Source organism: Monodelphis domestica, chromosome 2, assembly GCF_027887165.1.
Source record: "Monodelphis domestica isolate mMonDom1 chromosome 2, mMonDom1.pri, whole genome shotgun sequence".
NCBI lineage: Eukaryota > Metazoa > Chordata > Mammalia > Didelphimorphia > Didelphidae > Monodelphis > Monodelphis domestica.
Window position 1 is genome coordinate 66398697 of NC_077228.1, and position 16252 is coordinate 66414948.

Genomic DNA, 16252 nt, shown 5'->3' on the forward strand with positions numbered 1-16252 from the left:
AAGTCTTTAAGAAAAGACATGGTTATTTGGTTTTGTTTTGTTTTTCAGTATGTTTTTCTGTCACTTATTCCTTCACAGGAGTCTGTAACAGACTATACTACTCCTTCTTCTTCTCTGCCTAATACTGTGGCCACTAGTAATACCAAGATGGAAGAGACATTGGTTACTAATGTAAGTTATTTATTCTGTTTATGGCAGTTTTGGAAATAGCCACATCACACAATTTCAGAATTTTAATTTTTTTTTACATGTACTTAATAGATGATTCAGATGAAAGGTTTCTCTTATATCATCTGAATACCCAAATAGCTTTTAATCTCAAATTTGAATTTATGGTACTTGTCCTTATTTTTATGAGTACTAATTATTGATCACTGAATTATCTGCCTTTGATTAAAGCTGAGGGGGGAAAAATTATTCCTTTCCCGAAATCAAACAGTGTGTGTGTCAAGTACCATCTTACTGCAATAATGGAAATTCATTAATTTGAACTAACTGGAGGGGAGGAAGGACTTTAATGATGATAGTGTTATTTATTTATATGTATATAGTGCATATTACATTGGATGAATATTTGATTAACTTAATAGCATCTTTGAAAGTGCCCAGAAATCTTTAAGAATTGTTGGAGGATCTCAGAAGTCATCCTGTTGAACCCACAACCAAATATGAATTCTCTTATCTTTCCCATTCCTTTTTTATCATACTTATCAATGGCAAGTCTTCATAAAACTTCTGCTTGATGGCCTTAAGTGAAGAGAAAATTCTTATTCCCAACTCATTTCTCCTCTAGAATAGTTCTAATTATTAAGTTCAACTCTTTTTTTGTTCCTAAATCTGTAACTTAACAGCCATTGCTCTAATACTTTCCTCTGGGAGACAAGTAGTCACTCCATCTTTTTTCCAAGTTAAATTATCTGATTCCTTAATCAAGTATCATCTCTCTCTCTCTCTCTCTCTCTCTCCCACCCACCCACCCCCAACTTTAAAACATCCTGGCCTCCTCTGTCTTCCTTCTGGTCTTATCTTGTCAGTTTCTTGGCTTAAAATGTAGCAGCAAGAATGGAATGTAATACTACTTCAGTCTGACTAGGACAAAATCAACTCTCTTGTTCTGGACACAGTTCACTTACATCCTCCAAATGTTTTTCACAAAAGATTTTCTATCCATGCCTTCCCTAGTTTGTAACACCTTCTGTAGGTGGTGTTCTTTTTTAAACTAAGATATAAGTATTGATATTTTATCTCTGTTAAATTTCATTGTCTTAAGTTCAGTCCATTATTCTTTAATTAGGTCTAATTAGATCTAATAAAATTAGATCTTGAATTCAAATCTAATATTTAGGAGTAGACAGTAAAACAACTAAGAATTTATCATCAAATAGTTCATCGTTCTGGCTAACAATATTAAAACTACATATGGACCCTGGGCAAGTCATTTAACCTCCATTGTCTAACGATTACCTCTCTTCTGCCATGGATCCAATACATAGTATGGATTCTAGGATGGAAGGAAAAGGTTTCAAAAAGAAAGACAGAAAACTAACTCTCTCTCTCTCTCTCTCTCTCTCTCTCTCTCTCTCTCTCTCTGTGTGTGTGTGTGTGTGTATATATTTATGTGTGTATGTGTATATATAAAATCATTTAAGTTAATAATTCATGGTATTTTAGAATTGAGAGGTAATTTAGAGATCCTCTTGCCTAATCCCTTTATTTTACAGATAGGCAAGTCTAGATCCATAGAGACTAACTTGCCCAATGTTGAACCAAATTATAGAGTCATTTGAATGCCTAGGAATTGGGTTTTGTTTTGACAATAAATGTAGAATTGTCAAATTATAATATTGTGACCCAAAGTCTCACTTTCTGTGTCAGAGCTGAGACTAGAGCACATATTTCAGGATTGCCAATTTACTACTCTTAATACAACTTTTAAAAGTTCTGTGAAATGAATATAAATTTACTGTACACATTCTGCAAAGGATTCTACTAGTGTCTGTTAGATAAAATTATTCGTTTTAGCACATAAATATTTATTGACTTGGAACTGTTAAAAATTGAAAATTGTGAAAGTTTCTAATCTGGTCAAAACATCAAAGGCAATAGTGTCCATGAAATTATATTTTAGAAGTAGAGTGAATCTTGAAGATCCACTCCAATCTAATTCTTTCCCCACCCAAACCCTCCTTCAACTTCTCCCTCCTTTGTCTTGAGTGACAATGAGATGTCCAGAGGTTCTCTTTGCTTATTGATTGGTAGAAATATTTAATTGACTAATATGAAGAACATTTAAATATTGATTGGTAGATTCCCCTAGATTCCATTCCTACTGCCCACATTCAGGATTATGCTTCTAAAACTGATGGAATAAATTAAAATAGTATAAAGGAAACTATTGAGGACTGCCTTTTTCTTGAAGTAATGTGAACTAGATCAGCACAATTGTTTGAATTTCCATGCCTTTTTGTAGTCAAATTTGAAATGTGTTTTAAGCTATGTTATTTATACTTGTATTTTTATGATAGCTTTTCTGTTAAATTTCCCTCTGGAAAAATGAGGTGGTTTGTGAATTTTTAAGGATAGGGATGGCAGAACCTATAATAGTTTCCTATTAGAACCTAATTAGATCCCTATTTTAATGATATATATATTGCTGCCAATTAGGAGATGAGATTCCAGAAAGCATATTTGTTAAGCTTGCATGGTAATATAGATTCCAAGTTCAGTGTGAAAACAGCAAGCTCTGTTTTCGGGAGTATTGTAAATGATAACCAGGTCAAAATAATATGGCAGGTTGAACAATGACTTGAGATTTTGTTAGGGACCTTTGACAAATATCACATGTTGGGATGAGTTTTGGTTTTTGGTTTTGTTTTTTTGTGTGTGTGAGGGGGGAACCTGTGAGCATTGTGGTTCTTGTCTAGTTGCTGCTTTTTGATTCTATTTTATTTTTGTTAGAATAAGTATTTCACTGAATCAAGGATTTTGTATTTTTTTAAATGTCAGAAATTTGGCATTGATTTGTATTAAATGATCACAATTGTTTCATATTCGTTATGTGGTAAATGAATGCATGTAATATTTTGGTGAATGTTTTGTTTATAGGAAAAAGTTTTAAAAGTTTCATGAAATTCTTATCTTCTTGGGTGGTCTATATATTAATTTATTAAATATATTTTTGAAATTCAATATCACATCCTTTTTCATGAAGCAACAGTTACTTATGATTTTTATAGCATTCTCACCAGCCCACCCAAATTCCCAAATTGTGCATCAAAAACAAAACAGTACAAAAGAACTTGTAGAGAAGGAAGTGGATGCTTGTCCTTCCATTACCCTTTCCTGGCTTTGTTTTTATTTCTGTTTTATAAAGGAAAGATTGAATATTTCTTGTATCTCTAATCCCTTTTGATGGGAAATGTAATTGTTTTCTGACAGTGTATTCAAATTCTAGTACAACAAAACAATAAGAACATGGGAACAATCCTTTGAGTTTCACTCAGTTATACTGAAATTTATGTTTGTCTTCACAGTAATTTAATGGATCTATGTTTTCCTCTACTGTTGCTACTTTCTGAGTGTAATTATGAGAAAAGAAGCTTCAAAGACATAACCAGGCTTAAATTTTTGCTATTTCTAACCTATAATTTGGGACATGTGCATTCATATATAAAAATCCACTGTAGCTAGGATGTGTATTTGGGGAGGAAATTGTTTTTTTAGAGAATGTAGTATCTATTGGGGATTAACTCTTTATATTGATTTTTCTTATATTAAGGCGGATACTAATTAGTCTTTTATAGAGTTTAGGATTGTGTGGAACACCTATGGAAATGCAATATTACACATTGACCTTTTATGGTCAAGCCCTAAGAAAAGAACCTAAATCCTCAGCACCACTTGAGCTTTTTTCTTTAATGGGGCTTTTATGGTAGCCTTAGTTAGATTGTGATGTATGTTGCCTGCCTTTTCAGGTGCCCCTGCCCAACACCCTTCCCCTCCCTAAGAGGGAGACTTTACAACAGAGCTCCAGCCTAACTCCAGCTCCTCCCACTACTTTCAACCTCACCTTTAAGGTATGTACAATGTCCATCTAAGGGTCCTTATTACTTGCATGCAGGGGGAAGGAAGCTGATGGTGATTCTCTTTGTATACTTAGAGCCTTGGGGGTGGGGTGGGGAGGTAGTGTTCAAGAATAATAAAACAGAAGGGGAAGAAGCTTCAAGCTTCAATTATAGTAATTTCCATTGCCACTTTCTTAGCATTGCCCATTTTCCCTCATTTTCTGAGTCAAGCCTTAGCTTCAGGACTAAAGGTCATCTACTTTAAAATATAGGACAGCATGTGTGCTATTCAATAGGATTCATTAAATATATGTAGCAGAAATAAATAGGTTTCCTTGGTGCTTTGTTCAAATGAACAATGAATTAAGATGTTCATTACTAGCTCTTCCATGTTATCATTTGTGTGTATTATGTAAAAGTTGTTTAAAGTTGGTTTTGTGTTTTTTTGTTGTTGTTGTTGTTGTTTTTAAGATGGAAAAGTAGCACATAGATTGAGCTTTTACTATTTGATTGTATTATAATTCTTTGAATAAGAGTACTCAAAGAGTGAAATAATGATAGTAGATTTGGGTTTGTTTTATTCTTAAAGTGATAGTGTTATGAGTTAGGCTAAAGATTTGTGGCAGTATGATTACTTTTAGATTAATGAGTCTAATGAGAGATCATTAAAACAGATTCTTACCTTAGGATCAGCCTATAGGAAAAGAGTTAATAAGAAATGCAGCATTGGACTTTTTCAAGTTGTATTATCTTCTGGAAGTTGGTGACGGGCTGTTTTTTAATCACACGAAATTAAAGCTTAATAGTACTTCCTGATGCTGTTGATGATTGACAACAAATCTTTTGATTTATTTATTTTACTTGGAGAAAAAAGGCTATGGCAAAGAAAATATAGAATATATATGTCTATATTGTGAATATAGACACAAAGAATGTCCTGAATAACAGACTGCTTTACCAAGAGATAAATAGTACCTCATTTAATAAAAATGAAAATGCTACCAATCTAATTTGCCATTTTAATGCTATACCATTCAAACTATAACAAGGATACTTTTTAGAACTTGATAAAATAATAGTAAAATTCATTTGGATTGACAGAATATCTAGAATGTCAGGTATAATGAAAAGATGGAGGGGGGAAAGCACTTCCTAAAGCAGGAATCAAAATTTTCTGGTTTTGGATATAATGTACAGGAAGAGGAACTACTACAGACACAGGGGAGAATCAGGCAGGGAACTCAATAATTCAGTGTTCAATGAGTTAGAAATCATTAAATTACTTCGAAAAGAATTCCCTTTTAGATAAAAATTCCTGGGAAAACTGGTAATTTAGCAGAAATTAAATTTGGATCAATACTTTATTTCATATTCTACTTGTTCAAAATGGATGCATGGCCTTAATGTTTAAGATCATTCCATAAAAAATTAGAAGAGAAGCAGAATGTATATGTTCCACCTCTGAACAAGGAGAAATATTCTTAACCAAAAAAGAGACAAATGACTTTGATTAAATAAGATTGAAGTTTCTGTACAACAATTAATGGGACCTAGGATAAAAAAGAATCAAATGAGAAAATTCCTTTTTTATCAATTTTCTCTGATTATATAAGCACAAAAGCTATTCACCCAGTAGTAACTAAGTGATTTAAGAGATAAGAACCAAGTTCTTGGAAAGAGAAAAGATTGACTTGGGGTGGGGGAAATAAGGTAAGCACACCAGTGCATTCTTGTTAGCCACATAAATAAGTTCCATCCAGTATTTTGGAAAGCAGTTTGAAATTATGCAAATCAGCTAACTTAAAGGTACACCCTTTTTGACCTAGAGATTACACTACAAGGTAAGGAGGTCATTGATAAGGAAAAAGTAATTATGTGATACCTAAAAATCTTGAGAATATTGTGCTGTAAGAAATAATTACAGAGAAGTATGGAAAGATCTATGTGAAATAAGAGTAAATACACAGGTCAATAAATAGCATATGCAAGGATTACATGTAAATGGAAAGAGCAAAATAACCCCCATCAAAAGTGAATGTTGAAAATACAGAGAAAAAGCAGAACCCAAAGAAGAGACATGTAAAAACACTTTTCTCTGTCTCTCTTTCTGTCTCTCTGTCTCTGTCTCTCCCCCCCCCCCCCAATATTGTACAATGTGGTAACTGCATATTTGCCATGAAATTTTTCAATATATTGATCAATTTTTTTCTTTTTTATTATATGGTATAAAATATTTCTTTTCCCCTTTACACAGTTGGGAAATTTAAGTGATTAAAAAACAAAAGATAAAAATATTTTTAAATGAACTTTCAGTGAACATAAAGATATCTAGAAGCATCCTGGTCAAAAGTTTCTGTTAGTCTTCAAGTACTGGTTCTTAGACTTATTTTCGTACTTGATAGCTTCTTAAAAAAAAAACAATTCCATCTTGGAGTCAGTACTCTGTATTAGTTCCAAGACAGAAGAGTAATAAAGGGAGTTAAGTGACTTGCCCAGGGTCACACAGCTAGAAAGTATCTAAAGCCAGATTTTAACTAGGACCTCCTGTCTTGAGGCCTGGCTTACAATTCACTGAGCCACCTAGCTCCCCACCCCCCTTTATTAACTTTTTTTAACATGGTGGTAATGGTCCTATAATTCCACAAAGTCTAAACCCTGATAGCAATTTATTTAGAGAAGTGTGTGAAGCTTTGATACTGTATTTTTAAAGCTCACAGGTTCTTATTTTCACATTTTAATCCTGCCTCAAATCTCTTTTAGTATCACAATATCTTCAGCTCTTAGCTATCAGACCCCCCATTTCTACATCTTTACTCTTCCCTTAGAATGTTTACAACTCCCATGGTAACTGTCTTACTGTGTTTGTTTTCACATTTATATTTAGCATTTGCTAAACTCATTATCAGATGAATTGTTTTTCAGAAATCTCCTTCCTACTTTTGCTTTAATCCATTTTCCTTCTACTCTAAGCTAAGAGGAAATTTAATATTTTAAAAAGGAGTACTGATTGAAACCAAATCAAGGATTATCCTGTATCTTTGACTATAACTGGTCTGGGTATTATTAACAAGATATCTGGTGTAAGGACAATCCAAAAGTTAATTCAATCATTGTTAATATATTATGTGTGCTATTTTTGAGCCCTGAAATATCACTCAGGTGTTTCAGTTCCAATCTTCTTGACCACACACATTTAATTAAATATACTGTATATGAGCTTAATAAAATCATTTAATAAATGACATCTTTTAGCTTTTAAAGAAATACTTTTTCAGTAAATACAAATATACAAGCCTTAAAGTTCAATGCACCGGACATTTAAATTCCCTTGCATAAAAACAAGTAAAAGCTAAATCTCAGAACCAATCTCTGGAATGAAAAGGGAAATGGTGCTTATTTTATTGAAATAATATTTCATGTTGATCTCAGCATTAACTATAGATACGTAGCCTTTTTCTACCTTACTGTTTTCCCTGCAGTTTTTGACAAATATTGGGTTTTTGTCCCAAAAGCTACCTTTATTACCTCTTAATGCCTCTATTCAGATAACAGATTTCTGGCAGCCATGATAATAATAGTTTATATTCACCTTGGATCTGAAAGTTGCAAAACAAACTTCTAGTGTAAGCATGGCAATCATTGTTCCTCTACTCTGTGTGTGTGTGTGGGGGGGGTGATAGTGAACTCAAGTCTTCATCAAATATAGAGATTTTTCAACTATATCAATCTGTCCTATGCAACATCTTCTTACAAGGGGAGGAAAGTGTATGATCTCTGTTAAAATTATGCCAACTGAGAATTTCACAAATAATTGTGGTGTCTTGGTTTTCTACTTATCTCAGTCCTTTTACCAAATTACAATCCTTTAATCTTAAAGAGTTTATCTAATATATATTAGATCTCCCCTTTTCCTAGGTTTCAGACCATTAGGAACATCAAGTCTAGCTTTTAACCTAGCCACATTATTTAATGGCAATGGGAATAGGAAACATTCTGCAGTTTTTATGGGAAGGGATGATAACTTGACAACATTAAGTGAAAAGAGCTCTGATTTTGCCATCTTTCTTTCCCAGGTACTCAAACCAGTGATTCTTTGTAAATATCTTGCTGCTTCTCAAAGCAATTCAGAAAACCATTTCTGAAGCTTTATTTGGATCAAATTATCTCTTTGACACGATGAAAAGGGGGGAAGGGGTGAAGAAAAACCTAGGCTTTATAAAATTAGATGAATTTTTGAAGGCCTTCCCTGAAAATGTATTCTGCATATGCTGTATACTTATTTTCCATTATATTAGTGAATCTTTATATTCTAGAGTATTATGAAAATTGTCCCTTTTAATTACAGATGGAATCTGCACGCAAAGCATGGGAAAACTCTCCAAATGTGAGAGAGAAAGGGTCACCAGCAACTTCCACAGCAGCTCCTATTGCAAGTGGAGCTGGTAGTAGTGCCAGTGTACCAAGCACTGGTAATTACAACTCCTTCTCAAGTGCATCAGTGCCTCCTATTCCTGTTGCATCTGTCACTCCTACAACTTCATTATCAGGTAGAAGATTTTTATATTCATCTTAACTTTTTCCCTTTCATTTTTGATCCATTATATAATAGAGAAAAGAGTTACTCTTGCAGACCAACATAGTTGTGACATAGGGACTATATAGTAGTACACTTAGGATTTTTTGCCCATTAATTCTTTTGTATAAGTTATATAGAGATTTTAATGGAGATTTGGTATGGAAATATATTTGTGTTATTAATTAATAGTGTTTCTGTGCTGTTTATTTTAGACTGACTACAATAAATGGCCCAAATTCTTCTATTTTGAATCTAACTTAATCAACTATTTTAAGTTAGCTTGAGTAACTGGCATTGGTAGGCAATTTGTAATCCATCCTACTTGAGATCATTTGGGATCATATGACTAGAGCTCTCCTACATTAGATACATGAAAATATTTTTCCTACATTTTTCTTTATTTTATATGCTTTAGAATTTATATGCTTTAGAATATTTTTCCATGGTTACAACTAATGTTCTTTCCCTCTCCTCCTCCCACCCCTCTCCTGTACCTGACACGCTGTTCCACTGGGTTTAATGTGTCGTTGATCAAGACCTATTTCCATATTATTAATATTTGCACTAGGGTGATCTTTTAGAGTCTATATCCCCATCGACCCATGTGATCAGGCAGTTGTTTTTCTTCTGTGTTTCTTTTTCCCACAGTTCTTCCTCTGGATGTGGATAGTGTTCTTTCTCCTAAGTCCCTTTGAATAGTTCTGGATCATTGCATTGCTGGTAGTAGAGAAGTCCATTACATTCAGTTGTGTCTCTGTGTACAATATTCTCCTGATTTTGCTCCTTGCACTCTGCATCAATTCATGGGGGTTGTTCTACTTCACATACAATTCCTCCAGTTCGTTGTTTCTTTGAGCACAATAGTATTCCATCACCAACAGATATCACAATTTGTTCAACCATTCCCCAATCCAAGGGCATCCCCTCATTTTCCAGTTTTTTGCCACCACAAAGAGTACAGCTATGAATATTCTTGTACAAATCTTTTTCCTTATTATCTCTTTGGGGTACAAGCCCAGCAATGCTATATCTTGATCAAACGGTTTGGCGCGCTTTTGGCATAGTTCCAAATTGCCTTTCAGAATGGTTGGATCAATTCACAACTCCACCAGCAATGCATTAATGTCAAAATTTTGCCACATCCCCTCCAACATTACTTTCCTTTGCTGTCATGTTAGCCAATCTGCTAGGTGTGAGGTGATACCTCAGAGTTGTTTTGATTTGCATCTCTCTGATTATAAGAGATTTAGAACACTTTTTCATGTGCTTATTAATAGTTTTGATTTATTTATCTGAAAATTGCCTATTCATTTCCCTTGCCCATTTATCAATTGGGGAATGCCTTGATTTTTTTTTTGGTACAATTGATTTACCTCCTTATAAATTTGAGTGATTAGACCTTTGTCAGAGGTTTTTATTATAAAGATTGTTTCCCAATTTATTGCTTCCCTTCTAATTTTGATTGCATTGGTTTATACAAAAAAATTTAATTTAATGTAATCAAAATTATTTATTTTGCATTGTGTAACTTTTTCTAACTCTTACTTGGTCTTAAAAATCTTTCCTTTCCCAAATATCTGATAGGTATACTATTCTGTGTTCACCTAATTTACTTATAGTTTCCTTCTTTATATTCAAGTCATTCACCCATTCTAAGTTTATCTTAGTGTAGGGTGTGAGATGTTGATTTAAACCTAATCTCTCCCATACTGTTTTCCCAGCAGTTTTTGACAAATATTGGGTTTTTGTCCCCAAAACTGGGATCTTTGGGTTTATCATAGACTATCTTGCTGAGGTCACTTACCCCAAGTCAATTCCACTAATCCTCCCTTCTGTCTCTTAGCCAGTACCATATTGTTTTCATGACCACTGCTTTATAGTACAGTTTTAAGACCTGATACTGCTAGGCCACCTTCCTTAACACTTTTTTTCATTATTTCCCTTGATATTCTTGAGCTTTTGTTCTTCCAAATAAACTTTGCTGTTGTTTTTTATAATTCAGTGAAAAAGTTTTTGGTAGTTTGATGGGTACGATACTAAATAAGTAAATTAGTTTGGGTAGGATTGTTGTTTTTATTATATTTGCTCGTCCTACCCATAAGCAATTAATGTTTTTCCAATTATTTATGTCTAGTTTTAATTGTGTGGAGAGTGTTTTGTAGTTGTGTTCATATAATTCCTGTGTTTGTCTTGGCAAATAGATTCCTAAGTATTTTATATTTTCTGTGGTGATTTTTAAAGGGAATTTCTCTTTCTAACTCTTTCTGCCAGGATGAGTTTGAAGTATATAGAAATGCTGATGATTTGTGTGCTAAAGTTGTTGATTATTTTGACTAGCTTTTTGGTTGATTCTCTAGGATTCTTTAAGTAGACCATCATATCATCTGCAAAGAGTGATAGCTTGTTCTCTTCATTGCCTATTTTAATACCTTCAATTTCTTTTTCTTCTAATTGCTACTGCTAGTGTTAGTACAATGTTAAATAATAGAGGTGATAATGGGCACCCTTGTTTTATTAAGGGTAAAATTAGGAGTTATTGACTGAATATATTACACTAGTGGTCGCCAGGGATTAATTCAATCCCAATAAAATGCTCAAGTCAGTTTGGGATTTTTATGGTGGTTTAATTACAATAGAAGGAAGGAGTTAAGAAGAAGAGAGAGGAAAAAGGGTCTAAGTTTTTCTCTGGCTTAGCCTAAGCCAAAGGAAGTTCGGGGAACTCAGCCACAAAGCCTGCTAGATCCTGTGTAATCCTGATTGGTGTGCTCCTTGATATTTGAATTGTCTCTTTCTGGCTTCTTGTAATATTTTCTCCTTAGCTTGGTAGCTTTTGAATGTGGCAATTATGTAAGTTCCTGGGTGTTGTCTTTTGAGGATTTAGTGTACTGCGTAATCTATGAACTCTTTCAATGTCTATTTTGCCCTCTTGTTGCAGAACCTCAGGGCAGTTTTTTTTTTTTTTTGATAATTTCTTGTAGTATAATGTCAAAGTTTCTGTTTGTTTACAGGTTTTCAGGTAGGCCTGTGACTCTCAAATTAACTCTCCGAGATCTGTTTTCCAGGTCAACCACCCTCTCAATGAAATAATTCACATTTCTTTCTGTCATTCTTCTGACTTTGCTTTAGTAATTCTTTCTGTCTTGTGAGATCATTGGCTTCTACTTGCCCAATTCTAGTTTTTAATGACTTGTTTTCAGCTAAGATCTTTTGATTTTCCTTTTCAGTTTGGTCTATCCTACTTTTCATGGCTTCATTTCTGGTCTTCAACTTGCTTATTATTTCATTTGATTTTGGGGCTTCAATTTCCAAGTGGGAGATCCTCTCTTAAACTGTCATTTTCTTTTTGAAATATTTCTCCCTTTTCTTGTCACATCTCTTCCATTCTTCTCACAATCTCAGATTTAAAGTCTTCAAGAACTTGTGACCCATTTTTTTTTAAAGGTTTGGATATGTTGTCATTTTCTGCTGTCTCTTTGGTTATTTTTTTTTCTGCATAAAAGTTATCATGGGTTAAGGTTTTCTTGGTTGTTTTGGTGTTTGTGGATTTTAGTTTCTCAGAGTTGGCAGCCATTGCTTTGTTCCTTCATGGTTAGATGTCTAAATGAGGAATGTGGGTGATCTTTGTTTGGGGCTCTTGAGAGGTTTTTGCCCTGAAGATATTTTCCCAGGCCTCAGCAGTGCCTTGCTGCTCTTTGTGGCAGGTCCAGATTGTAGGCTAGTCTCTATTGAATGCTAGAGAAATTTTTACCTACAGGCTATTTTTTGGGTCTCTGGTGTTTTGCTTTAAGCCTCTCCTCTTTGTCCAAGCTCTGTACCCTATCTCCAGGTTTCCTCAGCCTCCAGGGTTCCCTAGTCTTGCTATTCTTATGGACAGGTCCAGCTGCTGAGAACTTTAAGATTGACTCTCAGAGGTCTGGGTGTGGAGGGAAGTTTCTGTATTGAGCACTGGAGAGATTTTTGCCCGAGGCCTTTTTTCCATTCTTTGTGGTGTTTTGCATGTACCTTCCTCTCTCCCCAAGCTCTGCACTCTATCTCAGTGTTTCCTCAGCTTCCCAGTGTTCTGAGTCTAGTTTCTCTTAGGGGTAAGTCTATGTTGGCCTCAGCCAGCCTCCCTCCTAGAACTTACAAGTTTATCCAGTGCTAGCTCAGACTCTGGAAAGGTAGGTGAAGTGGGGAAAGGGTGCTGAACTTGCCCCTTGGTGGGGGAAATTTCACCCCCTTTTAGTGTGGAAATGCCCTAACTTTGCCTACCTTACATGCTGTGCCCTACCTGGAACTCCTTCTCTCATTTGACTTGGGTTTTGTTATTTTGAGCTACTGTGTCTCGATCGGTGGAGAGGAGGAGAACCCTGTTTTTACTCTGGAGCCATCTTGACCTGAAAATGGACCTACATTTTTCTTAAATTTTGACATTCCTGTGCTTTTCCTCATTTGAAAGAAAAAATCTCATACTCCCTAGTTATTGAATCTAGAATTAATTGTGTTAATTTCTTGCCACATATACCCTTCATCATTCTCAACAGGCATTCTGTAATTATGACTTTTATGGGAGAGTTTTGTCCTACCTTCAAAGTGTTTTATTTTGGTGACAGTGATGAAACAGAAAATCCTTCAGTATATGCCAGTTTTCAATTACTTGTTATACAGAAATTTTTCCTCGTGTTTTATTGAACCTTTTAAATTCTGCCAAGAGTACTGTTTTCCATTTCCTGTGTTGGTCCATGTGGAAAATTACATGAAAAATCACTTGCCTTGTGACCTTTCTCCAAAGTTTGTGTTTTAGTGAGAGTTATTGTAAAATATATCCTAAATTCTATTTTACCTTTACTTCCTCTCTCTGTCCTAGGAGCTGGTACATATACTACCTCGTCTTTGAGTACTAAATCTGCAACCACCTCAGACCCTCCCAACATTTGCAAAGTAAAGCCTCAACAGCTACAGACCAGCAGCCTGCCTTCTGCTAGTCATTTCTCTCAGCTGAGCTGCATGCCTTCCCTTATTGCCCAACAGCAGCAAAGTCCACAAGTCTATGTGTCTCAATCTGCAGCAGGTAATAATATATATAGGATTGAATTTAAGTCATAAAGATGTATTTTCCCTATTAAAAGGTTTATTTAGTAAGTAATGCCAATTTTATTGGACATCAAATTCTGGCTTATATGGAGCATTGCATATATTTTATGTTTGCCAAGACAAAAAAAGTTAATGGTAAATGGCTTTTGGTCGTGATTGGGATAAACAATTCAGTCACCTATTTAGTAAGGTAAGAGATTTAAGACTCCTGACAATGGCACTTGGTTATAAATGGTATCATAAATTCTTTATAGGCCTCTTGGAAGATAATCACTTGTATAATTTTTTTAGTACAGTTACTTTATTTTTATTTTATTTTATTTTTTAATCCCATACCGTCCAACTTAGAATCAACACTATGTATTGGTTCCAAAGCAGAAGAGCGGTATGGGCTAGGCAGTGACTTGCCCAAGGTCACCCAACTAGGAAGTATCTGACGCCAGATTTGAACCCCAACTAGCTACCCCCATGGTTACCTTATTTTAGAATGTAGTAGGATGAAAATCCAACTCTTGTGTCTTGAAGATTTTAAGATTTTTTTAAAGATCTAGTTGTTAACTGAATCTTTGAAGATATGCTATCTTATTGTCATAGCTAATAGTTTTTATTTGTCTGTGTTCTCTGTCTGGCACATAGTAGGTATCTATTAAATGTTTTATCAATTGGTTTTGTCCTAAAAGGAGTGATTCATAGGTTGGAACTACCTTTTTTGAATTGTGCCTTTTACATTTCAAAGAACTGATAATTCTTTAATATAGTAGTCAATTAATAAATGCTTATTGATTGTTATATTACTTTAAGAACTTAGGATTTATTTTGACTGTAGTGTGGTGCAGCAAAAAACTAGGCTGAGTTGCAGAAACTGAAATCTAGCAGACCCTGTCATAGCTTTTGTGACCTTCAACAAGTTTAAATAAAATGAGACTTTGAACCAGATAGTTTTGAGGTCCCATTTCAACTCTGACATTTTATGAAACTATAAGGGGGGGGGGGGGTCAAAAAAATCTAAAACTAAATCTTAAACTTTTCCTGAGGACCTGCAGCACAGATCCCAGCTTTTTATATGGATACAAGTCACTTATTTAATACCCAGCATGCACGATTGGCCCCAGCATCTTTGGCTCAGCAACAAGGATTTCAACCCGGACTTTCTCAGGTAATTTGGAATACATTATGAAAAGTGCATACACTTTTAAAAATTTTGTTAAAACTAGCATTTAACTATGTTGTTGTGTCATTTTTGTCATTGATTATGGTAATTTTGGAATAAATATTTTACTTCATTGAATCTATGAGCTCAGTGGCCAGCATTCAACTGATAAATTATCTATCCTTACCCCTTTCTGTGTGTCTCATGCTTGTGTTCCCAAATAAATACACCAGAGATTCCCCTTTGGATATTTTAATATTCTGTGGGTTACACTATAATCCCTGTTCTGACTGCCTCTTCACCCCTCAGGGTTACTGCAATCATATGTTCACTTGTACAACTCAAAGGGTTCGTGAAGACACTTTTAATGTTTAGAAAAACAATTGGTGAAATGCAAGTTTTAATCTTATTTTGAACAGTTTTCTTTAGGATTAAATCTGTAATTTATACTATACTATAGTATAGTAACTGCAAGTTCCAGTTGTAAAAAATGGATCTTCTGGTTGTTATAATAAAAGGTTTAGTTTTCTGGATAAGGTGGTATGTCAGTAAAATTATGGAGTGGGTTATGGGAGCAAAAACAGGGTGTGAAAGAGAGAGAAACTATGTTAGAGAAGGGACAACAGGTTCTCTTCTCTCCCCCCCCCCCCCCCATTTTCTTCATTTTTTTTCTTTTTGGCTTTTTAAAACTGATTTTAGTTTCGTGAAAGTTTTTTTTGTTTTGTTTTTGTTTTTAACTCCTATTTTTGTTTGTTTATCTGTTTTATTAAAGCCTACTTCAGTTCAACAGATTCCAATCCCTATCTATGCACCTCTACAAGGACAGCATCAAGCTCAGTTGAGTTTGGGGGCAGGACCTGCTGTTTCACAAGCTCAGGAATTATTTAATTCTCCTCTTCAACCATACAGGTAAATGTATTAAAAATGACTTTTAATGTTAAACAATATAAATTTCTTTAACTTGCTATAAAAAAGTAGAATTATAGACTTGATTACAACTCACAATTCTTGTTTTGAGGTATACATAATGCTATCCTTACAACAACCTTCTGAAGTAGGCAATACAAATATTAGATGGAGAAAAGGAGACTTAATTTATGTAGTATAAGTGTCAGTGTCAAGATCTGAATCTAGATTTTATAATTCCCAAGTTTGTCATTCTTTCTACTTATGCAGTGCTCCCTTTTATTCTGTCAGTTATTAATCTTGGTGCAAATATCTTGATCATTAGTATTTTCATTTACTGATAATGTGCTTGAATTTTTAAGTCCAACATTTCAAGGGCATGGTTTAGGCAGTATTTATGCCTAATGATGAGAGCTTCACAATAATGTATGTAGTTCACAAATTTGGTGGTTTGACTTTTACTAAATTTAATTCAGCTGTTAT

The 16252-nt window shown here is 34.4% G+C and overlaps 1 protein-coding gene across 11 annotated transcripts in view; it reads left to right on the forward strand.

The window, feature by feature from the left end:
• LOC100020287 (protein PRRC2C) overlaps positions 1-16252 on the forward strand; it is a 96597-nt gene that overhangs the window by 69354 nt on the left and 10991 nt on the right. For 7 of the 11 annotated variants that reach the window (XM_056815536.1, XM_056815546.1, XM_056815541.1 and 4 more), the window contains 6 exons: positions 79-171; positions 3975-4076; positions 8410-8611; positions 13487-13690; positions 14748-14869; positions 15636-15772. In XM_056815536.1, coding sequence (XP_056671514.1) covers positions 79-171; positions 3975-4076; positions 8410-8611; positions 13487-13690; positions 14748-14869; positions 15636-15772 — 860 coding nt within the window. The remainder of the gene's footprint in view (positions 1-78; positions 172-3974; positions 4077-8409; positions 8612-13486; positions 13691-14747; positions 14870-15635; positions 15773-16252) is intronic. The other 4 variants (XM_056815539.1, XM_056815542.1, XM_056815547.1 and 1 more) reach the window with 2 other exon arrangements.